The sequence below is a fragment of the Nilaparvata lugens genome, chromosome 2 (genome assembly GCF_014356525.2).
Source record: "Nilaparvata lugens isolate BPH chromosome 2, ASM1435652v1, whole genome shotgun sequence".
Classification (NCBI taxonomy): domain Eukaryota; kingdom Metazoa; phylum Arthropoda; class Insecta; order Hemiptera; family Delphacidae; genus Nilaparvata; species Nilaparvata lugens.
The window spans coordinates 21,264,607-21,287,345 of NC_052505.1; the positions used below are offsets into that span (position 1 = coordinate 21,264,607).

The window sequence follows — 22,739 nt, forward strand, 5'->3', positions numbered from 1 at the left end:
GATGGTGAAATTATAAACTGAACCTCACTATATTTCTAATGTTCAATGTTTTCTAACAATTTTAATTGTGTTAATAAATAATGATCAAGTATCAATTCAGTATTCCCACTTAATTTTCCAGGAAGTTCAATCTCAAAGCAAACGAAATCATGGAAGCATTGGATATCATCCAGTCGACTCAATTGGTCATCATCATCTTCTATTCATCATCTGTATTACTCAGCTCTTCTACAACCATTTCATATCCACCAACACCTTCTTCAAAGGTGAGAGAGAGAATGTTTTAACTATTATCTAACTATATGGTTCAGGCTAGAAAGAGTTGCTGTCAGTATACACCAGTGTCAAACTAAGACACATCCATCCTATATCATCTTCATGACTTTCACTCTAGGCATAGTGCTCAAACTGGAATATATAGCGGGGTAGGGGCAAATTCTCAATTTTGTGGTGTTCCCCCTGCAGAAGCGGAATCTTGAGGGAGAGACACAGGTTGCTTACTCCAATATCAGCTCGACCGCCACCACCTCGCCACACCAAGAAACTAGGAATCTGTCTCCCAGTCAGTCTGCATCTATACTGCTCCAAGTTACAGTTTGTTAAACTATGCTTAATAAATAATAAAAAAAATTGAATCCAGTCTATGTTCTACCATGAAGGAAAGGAGATAGGTTTCTTTTGTTCCCTTCTTTGTTATATTTTCATTTCCTTGCTCCTTTTTGAAGAACAAAGAAGGCTCCTTCTCCTGTGGTAACTTGTTGTTATTGCAATATGATGTTGTACATAGTTACCAGACTAATTAAATACATTTAATTTCAGGTTGAAATTTTCAATAAAGTCATCAAAGGTAAGTTGATTGAATGAATTTTATTTTTCCAAAAGCACATCACAAACAAAAAAAATTAATTTGTGGATGCAGCCAGCTAGAATTTGTGGATCCCCTCCAACCAGTTAGTGGATGGAAACATTTCAATTTTCTGAGTGAGGTTTTCACTCCATACACTTTGTCATTGTCTTCTTCCAGGGACAGGCCAAGAACAAACCCATGACTGGACATCCTGCTAGCTTTTCATATGACATAGGATTGTTTCAATTTTGATCTATCTCTTGTTGTTCTTTCAAGATTAAGGAACAGTCAAAACGATTACCGTATAAAATATTGGCCTTGAACCGTCGAATCTTCATATTACAGAAAAATAATTTTTGTTGAAAATTATGTAAAATTGTTTTGAACAGTAGTTTTAGAATATGATAAACTGGTAATAGATTCAATTTTATAACTGCAATTCATAGATTCATATGATTATATCAACAAAATTGCAGTGCTACCAATTCAAATAAGAGAGGAAGATGAAAATTCAAGAACAGTCCAGAGCATGAAAGTAGATCTTTGTTTATTGTTTGAGATTGATTGAAGTTAACATTGAATTAATTTATCTCAATTTTAGCAAGGAAGATAGTTGTTTATAAATTATATGTTCAGAAATCAGTGTCCTGATGAGATAAAGTGCTTTGGAAAGTGAGTTCCCCTCTTCCACTACCTCATCCACCTTGTCCTGTTCAATTCCTTATGCAAGCTACCAGTGAAATGTTCAGGACAGTCCAGGTGGACTATATCGGCGGAGGGCCACTGGACTATATAATACTGCCAGTTCAAAACATCGAACTCAACTCTGTAGGGATCTAGATCTACAGTGAGGTCCACGTTTGATCAGCAATGGTATTGCTATAATTGTCAATCATTCACAGAGTTCGCATTAACAGAGCTCAACTAGAAAAATCTGGTGTGGCGCACTCACACAATTTCCTTGCCGTTATGAAAATTGATCACCTGACGCTACGGTAGTGTTCCCGCGCATCTCAAGTCTACTTTTCAAAGATTAGAGCCAGCTGGTGACAGGGTAATAACGCTGGAGACACACGATGTCTGCTATCTCTTCATAGTGAATCATTTTAATAGAATCAATAGTTGTCAATAGTTTGCAATTGGATAATCACATTTTCTCGATTTTCGAGTTTATTTTTAATTTTAGGTGAAAATGTTACGTGGAACATTAATTGTAGAGATTCTCATGCTCAATCTTTTCCAATTTTTTGTTTAAATTGTATCTGAAGTTTGATAATTAAGAATCTAAAATCAAGCTTTGCATAAATGGGGCAGACGACTGAATTTTTTACAGATATGGGACTTGTGGCAGTTGATAGAGCTTATCGAGTCATTCCGTTAATATATTGGGAGATGAGATATTGTGTACACAGACGCAAATACACTCATACACACACACACACACACACACACACACACACACACACACACACACACACACACACACACACACACACACACACATACAGACCAATACCCAAAAACCACTTTTTTGGACTCAGGGAACCTTGAAACATATAGAAATTTAGAAATTGGGGTACCTTAATTTTTTTTTCGGAAAGCAATACTTTCATTACCTATGGTAATAGGGCAAGGAAAGTAATGAAACTTATAGAAAACATGAAATTAGGGTACCTTTTTTTGGAAAGCAATACTTTCCTCACCTATAATAGGTAATAGGGCAAGGAAAGTAAAAATTATTCCAAAGAATTTAGTGCTCATGACTTTATAAAAAATTTGTCTGATAAGGAAATTTCCAAACAATTTAGAGCATTGGCTAGTTTGATACCAGCTACTGTTGAACAGTACTCCCAGGTGGAAAGTACTGTTATTGAATTAGAAGTTGAGTTGAACCCAGATAATGATATTGAATTTAATGATTTATATTCAGAGTTGGTAGCTGTTATTAATTCAGCATTGGAAAATCTTAATTAAAAAAATTAGATGGTGCTAAAGCAGAACTAACAAGGTCTAGCAGTCAACATGATCATAATAGACTAATATGTTACCCAAAACTGAGTTGCCTAGTTTTTCTGGACAGCAATCACAATGGTCATCCTTTTATATGCAAATTCAATGAGCAATATTATTTGAATTCCATTGCTCATTTTATCAACTAACTGGGAAGATGTTGAACATTTTCAGGCATTATGACTCGTTTAACATTTATTGCCAATGGAGGGGGTTCTGCACAAGAACCAGTAGAAACTCTGGGTGAATCAACTGTGAGCACGTTGAATAGAAAATACCCAAATAATGGTGAGTGGAATATACATAGTATAATGGACATTATAGAATAATTGTTATTTCCATTTTTCTATTACATTGCTATGTGAGTTTTTCATCAAAATCGGTCTATGACAAGACTTCAATTAATATCTGCTGCTAGGTTTAAGAATAGACAAACAATTATTGTTATTATGTTGTGTGTTTTGTCTCCATTTCACTGAGAAAGAAGGTGGCATTGGCTACTAAGCAAAATGACACCTTTTATCTATTTTGGAATATTCAAAAAACTTCTAACAATTGATGTTGTACATAGTATGATTGCTTTTTGCATTAGATTTAACACCCATGCTGATTATCCCAACTTATCAGCCAAAACCTTAGGTACCATCCCTGTTGCTGACATCAATAATGGCACAATTGCAACGTTTTTCTGCCCCACAGCTGCTTTATCTCATCTGCCAAAGGCAGGTATTTGACAACTTTCTCTTCACTACACTGTTTTTGATTATGTGTATTGGGAATGTCAATGTCTATGAGGGAGGTGGTCTGTTTCTGCCTATCTATGAGTATAATGTCCGGTCAATTTTGGGCTATTGTTTCATCTGTAAGAACTGACCGATCCCAGTACAGCTTGTAAGAAGCATTCATCAAAACTGCACTAGTATAGTATATTGGTAATACAGTACTGAGCTTGGTAACAGGTTGTGCAGGCATGCTAAGCTGATGTATGATCTTTGCCACCTGGTTGTGCCGGTGAAGATAGTTAGTTGCCACCAAAGCCTGACATGCACTTGTCACATGCTGGACTGTTTCAGATGCCTGGTGGCATTTGCAGCATGTATCATTATTGTCAAGACTTTCTCGAACTATGCATTTCAAATAGTTTCTGGTAGCAAGACACTGATCTTGGATAGCCACCATGAATCCTTCAGTCTCTGCAAAGATGCCCCCCCAACTGAGCCAAGCATTGGATGATTCCTGGCAAATATATGGGCTATTCAGATCGTGAACATAGCGTCCATGCAGAGGCTTCTCTAGCCACCTCTGGCAAATGGTAGCAATGTGGTCTCTATCCAATCCTAGATCCATCACTTCAGAGTGACAAAGATCGAGAGGCTTGTAGCCATCATCAGCAGCTACAACAACCTGATGCAGCAATGAGTTGTGTGTGAGAAAGAAGTTCCTGAGAGATTGTACCCGCCTCTGGCTCTGATAGCTCTTGGTATTTCCTGATTTTCTCGCCTCTGGTCTTCTGAGCATTCTCATCTGAAGGTACAGCGATATCAATTATATAAGCCCTCTTCTCCAGCTGATCCAATACTAGGATGTCAGGCTTCTTGTGTACTACTCGCCTGTCTGTAATCATTTGGACATCCCAGTGGATCTTGACGTGATTGAACTCAACCATAGGAGTAGGCTGATAGTTATAATAGGGGGGACCTCTGCAATATTCCAAAACATGATCTGCAGCTCCAAGTGCACAATTTTTTGCCACATTTTTATGGCACAACATATACTCTCTTGTCACTAGCACTGAGCAACCATATGCAATATGTTTGATACTTTCTACTGCACTGGTACACATCCTGCATTTGTCACTTATGGTCCTGTCTCCCATTATATGCCTCCTATAAGCATTTGTTGCTGTCACTTGATCTTGAATCGCCTGTACAATCAGTCTCTGGAAGCAAACTCCCCACTGTTAGCCACATACAAGCTCTTGACTTATTGGCTCTGAATAAAGGTGTCCATGAAACCGTCCATGTAACTCCCTTGTCCACCATCCTCCTTTTAGGTCTTGAGCAGATAGCAGCTCCATCCTGCTTTGGTTTCTTAAATCAAGGGCTGTGTAACCATTATCCAGCTGGCATACCTTCACAAACAAATCTGAATCAGCATTCTGGGAATAAAATTTTAAATTCATTTCCTGATTTACACACAACCTTGATACCCTCATCAAACCACGACCTCCCATACTCCTTGATAGGTACAATCAAGCACGTGGATGATGCATCCTCAATTTAGTTGTCCTTGTCCTGACATACCTATCAATCTGCTCCAATTGAGTATCTGACCACTTCAGAAAACCAAAGCTGTAGGTCAAGGCTGGGATCACACACGTATTCACAGCCTTGATGCAATTCTTTGCAGATAGTTTTCCTTTTAGCACCCTATCAAGTCTGCTGCAGAATTCATCTTCCACTTTTGTGAGCACTTCTGTTTTTGAGATTTTCAGATGTCCCAAGTACTCACTATGACTGTCCTTGTTTGAGCTCTGAAATCTCACTATTCAGTGCTCTCAGTTCATCCCTCTGCATTTTCAGTTGACCCTTCTTCACATGCAGCACAGCACACTTACTCAATCCAAACTTCATGCAAATGTTCTGACTGAAGGCAGAGACTAGCTCAATCATACCCTGCAGTTGCTCTGGGGATCTGTCATAAAGCTTTAGATCATCCATATAGAAGCTATGAGAAACTCTAAGACTCCTAGAAACTGATGATGATCATTATTAATATTATTATTATTACTATCATTATCATTATTATTACTCCCCATTCAGGAATTGCTTGACCATCCTTACCTGGGTTTCGATTTCCAGGAGGTTTGACAAGCAATTTCTGACACAACTACACCTCACATTCATGAGGTGAGCAATCATGCCATGTCCGTGATTCACAAATCGTTCACTCTGAGCCCGATGTCAGACACAGGCAAATGCATTACAATGTGTTGATAACACCCATCTTGACATGTGGATAATAACATTTTAACGATGAATAGGTCTTGGCCAGGGGGAAGGTTTATTTTTTTCTCAATTCCTTACATAGGTAGCCTACCCCACAAAAAGATAACTTTGTGGGATAACTAATTATTTGTCATTATTTCGCGTTGACATTAACCATATCATTCAATTCAGAGACCAATGCTCACAGCTCTCATTATCAAAAAGCTGTGAATCTTACTCATGTTCAGGCAGCCAAATGAGACAGGTCCATCAATGAACAAGTCATACAAGAGGATCTTGGATTAATAATTTTCTAAAGTAGAAATAGGATCAACAACTTCCACCTTGAATCAGCCAATCGTAAGAACCCAAGAACCTTGCAGTGACTTGCAAGTCAACTTGCAAATGCAAGTGTTTGTGGTGCAGTGGCCAAAGCCCCGGCCGAGCTGTTTAGTAGTATCTCTGAACTTTATTACTTCCATCACAAGTTCACTCATATTCATCATCTTTTATAGAATTTGTGCAAAAATTATTGAAGGAAGTACAAGGAGGCAGAGTTTTGAATAGAGATGGCTTCGTTAAATTTCTGATCCGGAATGCAGGGTAAGTCATTTGGTAGATTATTCATTCTTAACAGTCATTCATAATTGATAAATTATTCTCAACAGTAGAATTACTTGGTCAATAGTTGTGCCACTATATATAGTGACATAATCCATTGAACTGGAATCTGAAAATAGTTTGAAATTCAAAAACTTTCATTTTTATTAGATTAAGTCTGCAAAGCAATTCAAATTCAAATTGTTTATTTGCCATAAATAAAATCGATGCAAAGAATTAAACAAAGTAGGATACATTCACATAGGTATACGGTATTATTATCAATTTACTCTATTAATCAATTTTATGATATTAGTATGCAATAAAGATTTTGGCTGAATGAAAAATATACTTATATAAATTTTCGGTATCTGAGCACCTTTCTCTGTTTCTCAACTGATTAGTTCTGGTGGTGTTGTGTTGTTTTTCAATGTACAGTTTGAATTTCAACGGTCAATACACCACAGAGTATGTAGTGAGAACAAACGGAGGGAACAGCAATACAAATTGAGGGAGAGCCATTATGGGTTATGATAATAATAGATAATGGACCTACAGGTTTAGATGGATTCTTAACCATGGGAAAGCGATTTTACAATTCAAATTTACAACTTGTTTGTAAAGATTAAGTGTGTTATGGCAGCTTTAGTGATGGGCTTATTACCTCAGAGAAAACCCCTTGAGGCTTATTTCAGTGCACACCAAGGCATGCTGATAAAGTCGCCTCAAAATGCAGAAATCTACATTTGCATTGCCTGTTATTTGTAAGCGATTTCAAATTATTCCAATCAATAATATGAAGTTACATAACTCTCTTAAAGGTCACCTATCACTAAAACTGCCATATCCCACTCAATATATTTAATTTGTTCAAAATTGGAGAATGATGTGTCAATCAATTTGTATCAAATTTACTAGAATGATGTATCAATCAATTTGTTTCAAATTTAGTTAAAAAATAAGTTTGTGATTTTTTTGTAAACTCAATGGCTTTTTGGTTATTTGAGGAACAAAATTTTAAATGGCCGCCATTTTGTTTTATGAATTTGAAAATTTGGCATTATTCTTTGTAGATCTGTCTTGTTGTCATCTTGTTTAGAGTTCCATTTCCATTTCTCATTTTTTGTTCTGTCATTGTTGAGAAAAAAAATAGTATGTGAAAAAACAAACTGATGTCTGTGAGAGTAACTAAGGACTTCCTGAAAGTTTAAAAATGATATTGAGATATGTTTCTTGTCCAGGAATAATGCCCTAAAATATTGGTTAGGAGTTTGGAAAGATTCTGTATAATATTATATTGAAGGTTTTCAATTTTTCAGTTTCCTGGCAAAAGCACTTGAGATATGCATCACTTACAAACAAGATGGTACTGCTAAGGAGGTGAGTGAATTCGGTGAAAAACAGTTGAAGGATACATTATCATTACCAGGACAAGATGCTATTAATATTTTGAACAACAAAGCGCTTATTAAATGGAATGGTGAGTGCATTAATATTCAAGTTGGACTATCTGCCTAAGCTCAAAATAACCTGAAAGTGACAGTCAATCACTGAAATGTGGAAACTAGGACTTTCAGCATATTCCGTGTATAGTCCCAATCATGTTCAATTGATGAAAAATAGTATGAGATATTAATCAATTAAAATAATATTAGTATGAAAAAAAAATATAAATATGTTAGTCACATTCATCATAGGCTCCACTGTTGTAACATTATGATCCGGATAGGTGCATCCACCATTTGTTATAATAATTGCGAATTGTGATTTGAAAAAACCTGATACATAGAAAAATATTTATTTAAATTACTACATTTAAAACTTTTGAAAAAGGGAGCGATCCACCAGTTCCCAGTTCTGGAAGACTGTAAAATTGTTGTTGCTCAGCATTTTATGGTAGAGCAAGCAGTTGGTTTTATTCTTTTAGTTAGATTTCATCTGATTGATTATTTTGGAATTTGGAAGAAACACATTTCAATTCAGAAGTTAGATTAATATTAAAGAATTTCTGTGAGAATTGAATTAATTTTACATCCTCTTCTTTCATAAAATGAGTTACCATACACTTACACTGCATCCATTGTTAATTCAGGTATGGCATTTTTGAAAATTTTGTCAAATTGAAATATTTGAAGAAACTTGTTTCAATTATTTTGCAAAAAAATTTAACTGGAAATTCATTGGACTATTTCATTATTGTTATTATTTTGTTATAATAAAAGATATATAATACAATATCATTTATTTGTAATCAGGGCCATGCCCTATATACAAAGAGTTGAGTACATAGTATTTAATAATACAATAAATTAATTGATTTACATGATTGAATAACTTTTTCATAATAAGGTTTTTCGAGTATTGTTGCTATTTTACTTAGTCTATTCAATATATTGACATGACTATTATTATTTCGAAATTGAGTCCAAGTGTCGGTATCAAATTCAAATTCATATTCAAATTCTTTATTAGTGTAAAGTGGTAAATTGCCAACCATTCATATGTGGTGCGGTATATTTGATATATACCGTAGCGGTTGCTAAAATCCCTATTTTACAAATAAATTTGCAATATGTTAAGGTCGTCCGGCTCGCAAAAATGCTGGGTTCAAACCACAGCTCTAGCTCAGTAGTAGTTGCATGAATACTCCAAATATATTGAATCACCCTAGGGTTCAATGACTGGTGATCGATAATTCTTACTGCTACTTCCGTGAAGTTCTGGAAGAATACCAATAAGGAAATCAAAAAGATAGTTGGTGACTGATTATCAGTAACCATATATTCAATCAAGAATAATGAAGACCAACCATGACTTTTCTAGTTGATTTTTAAAACGCTCATCATGAATATAGGTATGCATCAATTTACCCTTTTTGAAATTCCTTGAAACTTACAACTGGTGTTCTCTGGATCCTTATATGATATACTGTAGACTTATTAATATAATTATCAGTAAGATTTTTCTGGCTGAATAGTATGACTATCATCAAAGGATGATAAGTGATAAATGCTCTGAATAAGATCAATATTAATTGATTCACTGATTTTATATGCTGCAGAAGAATATTGCTTGGTACCAAGACAGCTCAAACTATATATCACGAGATGAATTAGGAAATAATAAAAACTTCTAAGATTTTGTATGCTGACATAAAACATGAAATATATTCCCATAAAATAACATATATAAAATATTCTTATATCTATAATTTTCTTTAAATAAATAAATTTTCTAATATTTGAATAATTATCACAAGGTTTATTAGCATTCACAGTGTTGTGAGTTGTAAAAATATATATTTGTATATTTAACACTGATACGTGGACTTCAAGTCAGTTCAGAACTCTACAACTTGAAACCTGTTCGGTCTGTAGATTTAACAGGACATACTTTGATCAATGAACAAAATAATAATTAATAAAAATAACAATTTAATAATCTCAGGGTTTATGAGTTCGTGCTGTGCATGGAAATAAGCTTCCTACATAAATCAAATAAATTCATAAAAAAGTTCTTATGGACTATATGATAGTATTCAACACGTTGCAAATTTCTTAAACTTGAATAAACTTATATAGCGCTTTGATCAATTCCCCAATTCACTGCTAAAGGCCTTCTTAATAAATGAGCTCATTTAAGACAAATTTCGCACACTCACTATAACAATGTTCTTGAAGTTCTTGTAGAATAATTAATTATCTTCAATAATTAATTAGGCTGGTCCTTTTCGTCTCCGCTGGGCTCGTGTATGGTCCAGATTTCTTATAAATCTCTCTCAGTATTAAAAATATATTTACGGGAATAAATTACAATTAAGAACTCTTTAACAACACTGAGTTCACAAATAATCAAACATTAATCACATATACTTGACATTTAAAAGGGGATTGGCTTTTTAAAAATTAATAGGAAGAAAAAACCCTAGTCTCCATGTGCTCCTCACAGGTCTAGATCACAAGCCAGAGAGAGTGATTTTCAGAAAAATTCCATCTCTTCTTTAAACGATTTATAAGCTTCCTTCTGATTGGCTTTCTAATCTTAGTAAGACGTGATATGTAATTGGTTCTTTGAGATTCAGGGTTTTCCTAACTCAGTTATACAAAGATAAATAAAAATTTCTGAATAGATAAGTTAAGTAATAGTCTGAGAGTGTTCTAATAAATATATATCGATATATGATGCTATAATACAATATACATATATTTTTTTATGTGAGCTTTGTGTACTCTTGGTTTTCATACTTTTTTAGATTTCAATAGAAACTCGTGTAACAATAATAGTTGTCCTTATCTATTTACATAAACCTTCCCTAGTATATATAATATAAACCTATATTTTATGAGTAAAAATTATAATTCAATTCATAATAGTTGATTGAGCAATCAGCTGGTTTGTTAGGTATCAATTCAAAAAACTGTCGATTGATCCCAGATCAATTGATGCATCAAATCAAAACAAAGATTCTAACCTCAAAATGTACATGCAATCTTTTATTTTTTATAATCTACCAATAATAAACAAGCCGCTTTATAATTTTATTTACTGCCAAAGAATTCTCATTATTGTTTAATTACAATTTTGCATGGTTCTCTTATCACTTAATAGATAACATGATTACTCTTTATCACAAATAACATTCGATTTTACTTGAGCGGTACCTTGACTAGGCTATCTATCCTTTCCATTTGACAATTCTATTAAAGCTCAATTATTTATTTCCAAAGTATTCCATGGTGCTACAACACCACGTCACATTAGCAATTACATTCTTTACATCACATTTACAGTATGTAGAGAATTTCTGCTTTGTCAATATACATATTAGATTAGAATCAACATAGTCAATTACAGTCAATAAATTAGAATAAACATTCTAGAACTAGAACTAAAACACACAATGGAGGCCTTGAATAAGTTGATTAACAACTTAGATAGGGTCACTTGTTGAATCCAACTATTACCGTATTGAATCAAGTACCTTGTATTAATGGGTTGGATCTCAGGAAGAGAAGCTGTCAATGGTCATCGAAAAACTCTCGGACTGAATAAAATGCTTTATGTGTCAAATAGGTCAAAACTTTTTCCTTGAATTTATGATTCTGGTTTCGTTTGGGAGATGGTTGAAAAACGTAATTGCTCTGTATAGTCATAGTGCTCCCTTTTCAAATTTAGAAGTTATGTGCATTGGGTAAAATAATAAATTTTGAGTTCTAGTTTCTCTCACAGTTCCATTCCTTTTGTGCAAGCTATTGAGGTTTTGAAAGCCAACATGAGAGTCGCATAAATATAAATTGAGGGAACAGTGAGAATTTTTTGTTTTTGAAAATGTCCCTACATGTGTGTCTCCACCTCAAATTGAAAACTCGTCTGATTAAATTCATTTGAGCTTTAAAAACTCTGTCTGATTGAGATGAAGCACCCCAAAATACTATCCCATATTTGACTAAGCTCTCAAAATACCCTCTGTAAACGTCTAATAAGACACTCAGACTGCATGTGTCTTTCAATACATTTATGGCATAAGATGCAGAGCTGAGTCTTTTTAAAAGCTGCTGTATGTGGGTATTCCATGACAGGGACTCATCTATAGTAACTCCTAGAAATTTTGTGTCTGTGCCGACAGGAATATTGTGATTAGGAGCAGGGAGTTCTGAACCATTCAAAGGATTCATAGTCCGTGATGATAGAACAAAGTTCATTGGGGTCGTTTTAGAAGAATTGAGAATAAGGCCATTTGCTTTGAGCCAAAGGTTACAGTTTCTAATTCTGTGCTTAAATCAGAGAGGAGAGAGTTATGAGTATCGCCCTTTACTAGCAGTGAGACATCGTCCGCATACAAGCATATTTTGGATTGGTCATTTTTACATTTCAAATCATTCACATACAAAAGAAACAGGACAGGCGATATAGATTCAGACAGGGGTATAAATTCAGCCAGTGGTATTTAAAATTAATGATCTAGTTCTAACAGCTGCTACACAAAAAAAATAAATAGGTATTATTTATTCTTACAACATTTAATTTTCACAAAAAAACGTTAACTTTATCTGAATCCATTACAATATTTCTAATGAGTTTGCCAACCAATGTATCGTTTTTTTGCGTCATTATACATGGGGCATATCAGTAAGAAATTTTGTACCGATTCGTCGGTTCTAAGATTGCATATTGGACAGATCTCCCTGCAGTTCATCTAAGTACCCTTTCCCCCAAGAAACAAGTAAAAGCATGTGTCACTGGCTAGTCTCAGTTGGGAAACACAGCAGGGTTTTAAAAAAGCCAACTTGTAATTCAGTTGTTCAACTATTACAAAATTTGGGTTTAAAAATGTATGCCTGGGTAATGAATGAAAGTTAAGGACCCTGCTAAAATTTTAATTAAATAGGTTCTCGCTATGCTTATCCACTATATAGGTAAGTATAACACTTCTTTCAACCTTCCGGTAGTCGCACCCTACCAATATGTGCTATTACTATTACTAGAAGTAATAGTAGGTATTGACCCTACTCGATCACACGAGCAGTCGCGTGTTGTATTTTTTACAACATCCAATTTCCCGAGTGTTATGTATACTCTGTTCACTGTCAAAGCATATTAATTAATTGTATAATTACTTTTTCCATTGACACGAACATTTGGATGATGTGAAATTACCATTTCATAGCCCAATAAGGTACATCAAGCAAAGCCATCAATCCTGTGTTATTGGTCCCTTTACAGTAACGTATACAGTCTTTCCCTATCCTATGCACAGTGCGACTTATGCACTGTCGCGACCAAATGTCACCTAATGCCTAGTTTATACGATGACAATTGGCGAGACAGTTGTCTTTGGACAATTGTCATCACGTGGTTGCGGATTGTTAGAGGCCAGGCCAGTTAAACAAGAACATACATGGCCAACTATTGGCACGTCAGTTGACAACTAAAATGTCCGAGTTCTCATCATCTGTTGTGACTAAACAGCTGAACTGGCAAAACCAAGACAGCGCTACTGGCCTAAACCGTTCACACGGCGCCAATTGTCGCGACAACTGAGATTCCGAGTAGTGTGGGGGGCTCGCTGGGCCCAATTGACTGTCCATAGTCTACTCCCGGAGACAGTTGAATTTCGGGCCAATTGTCGGGTCAGTTGGCAAGACAATTGGCCTGAACTGTTTATACAAAGCAATAATTTCATGTCAGTCAGTTGCCTTATGACGATTGTCTCGCCAATTGGCATCATATAAACTAGGCTTAAGGACTGAACCATTGCTCGGTTGATACTGCAACTCAGTGGAATGATGGGAGGAGAGTTTTGGAATGTATAGGTGACTCATTCACTGACACCACTCTATTCAATAGTTTTGTGCAGCAAAAAAACTGACACTGTTGTACTTTTTACAACAGTGCGACTGCCTGAAGGTTAAGTATTCATCAGTTCTATCCCCTGATCGGTCCACAGGTTCCTCCCTGAGGGATTATGGAATCGATTCCTTTCTTGATATAACCAGTTCTATTTGAATTTTGTGTCTCTGACCCTTACTTACCTTGAGCTAATTCTTGTCTCATAATTTCATAGCATTTTCTTGGGTATCTATTGACTGGCATTTCTAATAGTCATATCAACCAATTCAGAGCTTTTCGAAAGACTATATTAACCAGTTTATGGCTACCTGTCTCAAGGCGAATTGCCAAGTCAGGGGTAACCTGACCCCTATAAAGGGATAGCAAACTCTTGAATGATAGAAGATACAATACAGTTCAAAGACAAAACACAAGCCATAATTGATTTGGAATTCCTAAAAATCAAATCCTATAATATAAGGTGAGCGATTTCTGTTTATATGTCTGTATGTCACTGGATCTCGAAAACTGCTCTAACGATTCTCACTAGGTTTGTAACAAAGTAGGTTTATGATGAAAAATCAGATTGCACTAGGTCACAACCCTGGGCTAACTCGCTGAAGGACATCAAAAATATAATACATCCTTGGAACAATACTCATACAGTTGGTGTCCATCCTATGTTGCCATAAATGGAAAACCAGTGGTATGTCCAGCCACTGGTCAGGTCTGTCTGTCTCTGGAGGTGAGCGATGTAAAAGTGTGTGTAGTTGAACGAGCGTTAGCAAGTTTTCACTTTTGACTTACTGAAGGCAAAAGTCGTTTCCGTCTGTTTGTATGTTTGACAGTAACTTTAGAAAGAATTGATCAATCAGCAAATTTTGAACAAGTATTCTTCGAATCTTTTTACAGGTCAAGTTCGTTGGACAACAAAATTGACTCACTCCTTCGTCCTTTGTCAGGATATGAAAATAACATTGAAAGTGCATATGAAAAAATTATTTTTGATTTATCATTTAGACAGCTGGAATCATTCGCCTGCTATCTCTGGAATTTCTTCATCAATTTAAAAAAGCTGATGCTATTTGGGATTTATCACACAGACTGTCAGACTGACAGACTTTATGCGGCGACTCATGATTCCATCTGAATAATACACATTCGAAATCCTCGTCATGCTTTTCTCCAGAGAACCTCAACTCCAGAAATTATATCATCCTTCTAGAGAGTTGATATAGGCCTACGGTAACTCAGTTGAAGATTGAAGACAGGATAGAGGTTACCAGGCGCGGATCCAGAATTTCGACCAGAGGGGGGCGATTCAATGTCTAGAATATTATACACTGTAGGTAACACAATGTGAAATTCTGTGATCGTTTGCTTTTGATTAAAATTCCGCACATCTATGTGAGTGTAAGCTTTATTCATAAAACCATTAATCTTTCAATTATTTGTTACAGAAGCTGCTGGAAGGATATATTTCTTTGGAGGATATGAAGAGGCGAAGTCGCAGGCTACTACGGTAGTTGTTCGATTATACGCATATTATTGACACCTTTCTCCTGTTTTATTAAAATCTAAATTCATTGCTGTACAATACAGTAGGCTATCAAAAGCACAATATGGAGAATAATTGATTTCAAAATAAGTGATAAGGTACAATAATACATACGGTAGTAGTAGAAAATACTGTGAAAAGGAATGATCAAAATACGTATAAAACTACAAATTAATTTTATCCTGCACTGCCAACATGAGGGAACATTGTTTGTTGTCAGTGAGTCGCAAGATGACACTCTTTTCTCTTCTATTGTTACGATATGGAATTTGGCTTCAAAATACAGATTATGGATGAATTATTGTAACTCGTGAGCAATATGGAATCATTTCTCTTAATAATAGAAAATTCCCAGAGTAAAAAAGTAAAATACATAGACTACCTGTACGATATACAGAGTTATTTTAAAAGAACTTTACTACATTGAAAGCACATAAATATTTATTGAAATGATTTAAAGAATTGAGAAAGGTGTCATTTTGTTGCAAAACACTTCAAGTTTGAGGTGTAGTGCTATTTTGGCTCGATGTGACAGCCGTTGATAATGCGACATACATCCCACCGATAATCGATTTCTTGCAACACTCCTACCAGCAGCATATCAGGTGTAACTTGTACAACCGCAGCGATCCGAATGTGATCCGATTCCATTAAAATTGTCTGGTAAGGGCGAAACATAAACCTCATCCTTGATGAAACCTCACAGGAAGAAATTCATCCATAAAGAAAACCATTAAATTTGTGAGTAGAAAAGCTACTTTTAGTGTTCACTAACACTTGATTATTCAATGTATAGGTACTCATTCATTTCATTTTTGTATCATTTATCTTGCTAAGTTTGATTCAAAATGAAGTTTGATCTATATATGACGGACAAAAGTTTTGAAGCTGCAGAAAGTATTTTTTTTTTTTCAATAATTGGAATAGGATCCCCATGGAACTGTAATAATTATCATATTTCGCTTGTTCAATAATCAAGCAAAGCTTGGTAGTACTTTAAAACTCTTCAGTGATATACTATGAGGGTAGTCTGCTAAGTAATGTACACACCATGATTGTACATACAAACTAAATAACCATCAGAAGCGTGGTTGGTAGCATATGAAAGTTCTATTCATCCTCTACACGGCTGCCTAGTTTGAAAGCGTTGGAAGAATGGCGTCATGTTCCATTGTTATGTGAACGTAAATTAAACAACCCGCTGTCATCGAATTTTCAACTGCTGAGAAAATGAATCCCAGTGAGATTCACCATTGGTTGAAGGCTGTTTATTGTGCCAATACTGTTGATAGGTGAAATTGTGAATCAATGTGGTTTGAAATTTCATGATTGCTAACCTGGAAAATCCTCAATCAATTGTTGATGAAACACGCAGTGAACGATCAATCACTACACTACCACAGACAATAATCATCATGAACTCATTAAAGACCTTATTCAAAATGGCCGGCGAATTAATTAACAGCATATCGCGAACCCAGTTGGAATGTCTTCAAACTGCGCAGCCGTGTAGAGGATAAATGATACCTCCACATTCCACCAACCACGCCTCTGAAGGTTATTTAGTTTGTGCTCTATGTGTGCATTACTTATCAGCCTACCCTCGTACATTCAGTGACATGACATGTTGCATTTCACATAGTTATCTCAAGATATAATATAAACTATCTCCTTTTTTTCAGGGGAAATCACAAAAACAACCAAGAAAAGGTTGTTGGTAATAGATACCATAACAATCTAAATAGCTGAGCCCTGGAGTGACTCTGTAGTGTGAAGTACCATTTGTATTCTTCAAGTTATTCATTTCTCCATAGCACAGCTATTTCATTATTTTTTATCTGTCTTAGATTGCAAATAGCAAGAATAATATACAGGGTGATTCTTAATTATGGTAAAACAATTTGATACGTGATAGTAGAGGTGAAAATAAGAAAAAAAGTTCTTATAAACATATATTCATGAACGCTTTATTAGCGAGCTTTACAGGGTGAAAGATTTCGCCCGGAATTCAGTTCCTCTGGTGAAATATACCAATGCTGAATTGTTAGGGGACTAGTTTTTGAGAAACTCATACTTGATTTATATGGAAAAATATCTGAAAAATTGAATAAAACTAGTCTGGAAGCTGTAGTGTGAGTAGTTTTTGAGAAAAAAGTTCAAATATCCAAAAAATCTAAGTAGAAAAACAAAGACTTCTACGTTTGATGGCCAATAACTTTCTTTAATGACCAGTAAACAAATAATTTTTCGCAATATAAATTGTAGAGAATTTAATTCTGGGAAGAATTATGTAAGCTGTGTAAACTAAATTTAAATAAAAGTTGAATAAAATGTATTCTTATGTAGTACATTACATCACAAAAATGTGCTGTTCTATGAAGAAAGAACTAATAACTCATAGGTTGTAGCTGATTGCAAATAAAATATTCGGTTTTTTATGAAAAGTTTTATTTTTATATGGAAGTAACATATCTAAATGCAATTAAACTCATACCAAAAGACTAAAGATGATGTTCAAAGTGACCTCCGATGTTCTGAATGCATATGTTCAGACGTCTTCTCATCGATTGTTGAACCCGTTCAAATATTCCAGGAGTCTGCTTTATCATTTCTATTCTGTTCAAAATCCTTAATCGGAGTTCTTCAATGGTATCAATTGGAGTATTGTATACTAAGGTTTTCAAGTGTCCCCTAATATAAAAATCCAAAGGATTTAAGACTGGTGAACTAGCTGGCCATGGTATTGGCCCACCTCGGCCTTTCCATTGATTTGGAAAGCTGTGATTCAGGTGTTCACGAACAGCAACACTGAAGTGTGCTGGTGCTCCATCATGCATGAACCAAATGTTTTGGCGCAACTGAACAGGTATATCTTCAAGTAAGATGAATAGCTCCTCTCTCAAAAATTTTAAGTAGATTATGCCATTAAACTTGGGAGGAAGCTCGAACAGAAGTAGATGATCTCCTATATGATTCCTACCCAAATGTTTACTGAAAACTGATGTTTTGAATGATTAGGATTGATGGCATGAGGATTCTCATCTGCCCAAATATGTTGGTTGTGGACGTTAACGATAGCTGTTCTTGTAAAGTGTGCCTCGTCGGTAAATAAAACGGTTGTTAAAAAGTTTGGGTTAACAAGTTTTTCTAAAAACCGTCGGCAAATACCAGAACGGGGAGTACAGTCTCGTGGCAATAGAGTATAAACTTTCTGGATGTGGTGTGGATGTAATTGTTGCTCTTCTAGTATCCTCCAAATAATAGATTGATTGACATTAACCCTGGAATGGTATACTATCTTGGAAAAACGTTAATGGTATCTATTCGTATTTTTCACGTTTGTTGGTTTATTCATTAAAAAAACAATGTTTATGCACTCAAAAAAATCCATTCACCCATGAAATCATTTCAGATACATGTTGACAAGCTATAATTGAGAGAATGATAATTGAAAAACGTTTTTAAGCAATAGAAAAAAATCGAATCTTATGTCATGTAATTTAAAAAACACTGAAAATTAAAAAAATCAAATAAAGAACAATAAAAGTTTCTCATTGTAGATTATATGTCCAATTGATATAGAAATAAATGTATTCATGAGAAAAAAATATAAAATGTCTATAGTTCTCATACCTGCAGAGATTTCAAGTATATCTTCTGATCCACTTACACTATCATTGTCTGCTTCAGATGTGTCACTTCTACTTTCGTTCAAAATTCTGTCAATTCCAGAGTTACTGAGAGCTATTTTTCAATTCAGAATAATCCTTAGGACACACTACACTGAATATAAGTCAAATCACGCACTAAACAATAGTGTACATCTTATAAAAAATTAAAAACTAAAAAAATACACCATGCAAAAAAATAACACTACTGGTATCTATTCGTAAAATATCTGCAACAATGCTCATAAATAGATGAGAAATTGTTAACTAGCCACTGTGACTAGTGCAATAACTTCGAGAACCGGTTGTGATAGATGGCAAGACTGCTGGACGAAGTCGGGGCAATATTCATTCTTGTAGAACAAAAATACTTTTTTGGTGCAGAAAAAATACGAATAGATACCATTCCAGGGTTAAACTGCACTGACAATTCTCTCGTGCTCTTCTCTGGATGTTCATAAATTTCATTAAGAACTTGTTCTTCTAACTCAACAGTCATAGTAGATCGGGGTCTGCCTGCATAAATATGCTCTTTGGATATCAAAGAACCTGTTTCAGACAGACGTTGATGAATAGTCGCAAAAAACCTTGAACTTGGACATACTCGGTTAGGATCTTGATACAAACGTCATTCTTCAGTACTATTACAGTGTCCCATCCCATACATTAAAATGCATGTCAGCTAATTCGGAGTATAAATGATGTCTAAAATTACCTGCCATTTTTTTTAAGTTAACACTTAACACAAAAGCAAAGTGAAATGGTTACAAATAACTGGTTAATAGATTAAACAAAAAACACAGCGCGGTTACAGTAGGCCTGACTTACAGTTTGTTGTTTTGTTCAACAATGAGCTAAAATATTCCTGAAAATAATTTTGAGCCGATAATTTCTTTTAATTATTTTCTTATTTAAAACAAAATAAATCAGCTGTTTTGGAACAGATGTTATTTAAATTCATGTTCTATTTGCAATCAGCTACAGCCTATGAGTTATTAGTTCTTTGTCCTCATAAAACAGCAAATTTTTGTGGTGTAATGTACTACATAAGAATACATTTTATTCAACTTTTATTCAAATTTAGTTTACACAGCTTACATAATTCTTTTTAGAATTAAATTCTCTACAATTTTTATTGCGAAAAATTATTTGTTTACTGGTCAATAAAGAAAGTTATTGGGCATCAAACGTAGAAATCTGTGTTTTTCTACTTAGATTTTTTGCATATTTCAACTTTTTTCTCAAAAACTACTCACACTACAGCTTCCAGACTAGTTTTATTCAATTTTTCAGATATTCTTTCATATGAATCCAGCATAAGTTTCTCAAAAACTAGTCGCCAAACAATTCAGCATCGGTGTATTTCACCAGAGGAACTGAAATCCGGGCGAAATCTTTCACCCTGTATAGCTCGCTAATGAAGCGTTTATGGATATATGTTTATAAGAACTTTTTCTCCTATTTTTACCTCTACTATCACGTATCAAATTATTTTACCATAATTAAGAATCACTCTGTATAATCAATAATCTTATGTTATGGTGTTAATTTTGATCATTTAATTTAGTCTGAATCTTATACCTATTTGATTTATCTATTGTTTGATTCAAATCAGCTAATAAATTATGAATAATTCATTTTACCTCTCAACTATTGTAAATTCAAGTTGATATGGAACGTTAAAACTGTCTATTAATATTCTTCTTCACTATTAAAAATTGTGATTCAATATTATTAGTTTCTTTATATGATCTGTACTATTGGGGTATTCGGGGAAGTCGATGGAAAATTATTCGAGTGAAATTTGAAATGTATTTTATCATAAGGAGTCTTAATCTCACTCACTCTCCTGAATTCTCTCCCATTCTATTTTTTTCTGAATTATTCTTTTTCTTGACTCTGACTCACTTACTCACTCACACTCTGATGGAAAGGATATTTTTTTATGCATTTGTTAACATGTCTGTAATTTAGAAAGCTGCTCTATTTTTGATTCAGGGAAAAATAACTTCCAATATGTGCAGTTTTACTATCCTCGACAAGTTATTTGGAATGACAAATGAGGGATTCATATATTTGAGACTTTGGAGTTACCACTAAATATTACATAAGGTGAAGGTTGGAATTGTTATTGCTTGACAGCTCAAAAAGTTAGATTTTTCAATACATTGTTGCCTCTGAGGGTTCAGTTGCCGCATTACTAACATATTGTAATAAATATGGCGAGAGCTGTTGAAATTTAATGTGAACTATATTTTCCAATTGATAGTATTCAATTCAACTCAGTTTATCCTATAGTACCCCGGTTGTATCCATTCCCGAAAAATATCGTGTACTCTTCCCAGGTAACACTCTCCTAATGAGGTTTTTAAAAAGTCTAAACATTTTCATTAATTTACAAGATTATCAAGGCAATATTTTCTATTGTCCTTTGAAATTTCAAACACTTTCAGCTATCTATATTATGTTTTTCCAGAGGTAAAATTGTTTTGTAATATTAAACATCAATGTTCAAAAGTCTACACATTTTCATTAATTTACAAGATTATCAAGGCAATATTTTCTATTGTCCTTTGATATTTCAAACTCTTCCAACATCTATATGTTTTTTCAGAGAGAAAAATTGTTTTATAATACCTATTAATAATATTAATATTAAAAAATATATTCATAATGATAAATTTGTTTCACTCGAAGATGTAGTCTTTTCAACATTAATATTTAAAGATAAATTTTATGTATTTAAACATTAATATTTTGTTTTGTAATATTCTAGTTAAGTGAACTTTTTGTTAAGCTTTATCTTGAAGTTTGTCGCAACATTGCAACTCCTACCATCAGAGTTCAACATTTATTCTTTTGCATGCGCGACTAAAAAGAACTTCCCATTTTGAATAGTTTTTGTTATATTATTTATTAGGTTTTCATGCTATTTTACTTCCAATTTTAAGATATTTAGTGTTTTTGAACATGGGCTAGCCATGAATAATGAAATCTGTAATGTATAAAACTGTTGCTAATAAATTTCAATTTCAAATTGTTTATTTCTTGTTCTTGAATACCTAGATATCCTTGAATACCTGGAAGGATATCCGATTATAAGTATATTTTTATTTTTTCTATTCATTTATCTACACATTGATAGATACAATATCATTATCAACTAAGAATGATTGGAGAAGGAACAACAGGCTTAAAGCCCTGAACTGTTCCTTTCCCAAATTTGGATAAAAATTGTTCAAAAATAGGTTATGTTCATTACTTCATACTTCAAGCTACGTTTACACCGGAGTTATTTAGAAAAAGTTATTAACTTGACCGAATCGTCAATAATTTTTCTTTACAAGAGTAAATAGCTCGTGTTTTTAACAGAAAATTCCTTGTTATTAAAGAAAAATTTATCAACATTCATGTTAATTGCTTTTGTTATCAACATCAGTAATAACAAAAATTTTGAACACTTTTGTTATAAACTCCAGTGTAAATCTAGCTCAAGTTTTGCCCAATTTTGAGTCAAAAATATATAAACTAGGAATTTAGAATTTAGATAAGTTGAAAAACTAAAAAAAAAAAAATAGAATGTCGAGTTCTAATTAATTAGTTGTAATATAGGATGTTGTTGTATGATGTAGAATGTTGTTGTATAATAGAATGTCGAGTTTTTAATATTAATGTCGAGTTCCCCTTGTTTTCTAAATCGTTTGGGAGAAGGTGGAAAGGAATTAGTTTTTTTTAAACAT

General features: G+C 34.1%; 1 protein-coding gene across 6 annotated transcripts in view; it reads left to right on the forward strand.

Moving 5' to 3' along the window:
* The window catches only part of LOC111060483, a 133,358-nt gene extending 115,975 nt beyond the window's left edge, over window positions 1-17,383 (forward strand). Inside the window, exons 2-8 of one of the 6 annotated variants that reach the window (XR_005570430.1) lie at window positions 122-266; window positions 820-847; window positions 3,032-3,145; window positions 6,360-6,447; window positions 7,764-7,924; window positions 15,234-15,429; window positions 17,014-17,383. Coding sequence is in view for 5 of the 6 variants with exons in the window: in XM_039420767.1 (XP_039276701.1) it covers window positions 150-266; window positions 820-847; window positions 3,032-3,145; window positions 6,360-6,447; window positions 7,764-7,924; window positions 15,234-15,295; window positions 17,014-17,052 (609 nt within the window). In the remaining variant the exon portion in view is untranslated. Of the gene's footprint in view, window positions 1-121; window positions 267-324; window positions 595-819; window positions 848-3,031; window positions 3,146-6,359; window positions 6,448-7,763; window positions 7,925-15,233; window positions 15,430-17,013 lie in introns of those variants that run through there. The other 5 variants (XM_039420767.1, XM_039420769.1, XM_039420768.1 and 2 more) reach the window with 5 other exon arrangements.
* Window positions 17,384-22,739: the final 5,356 nt, after the last annotated feature.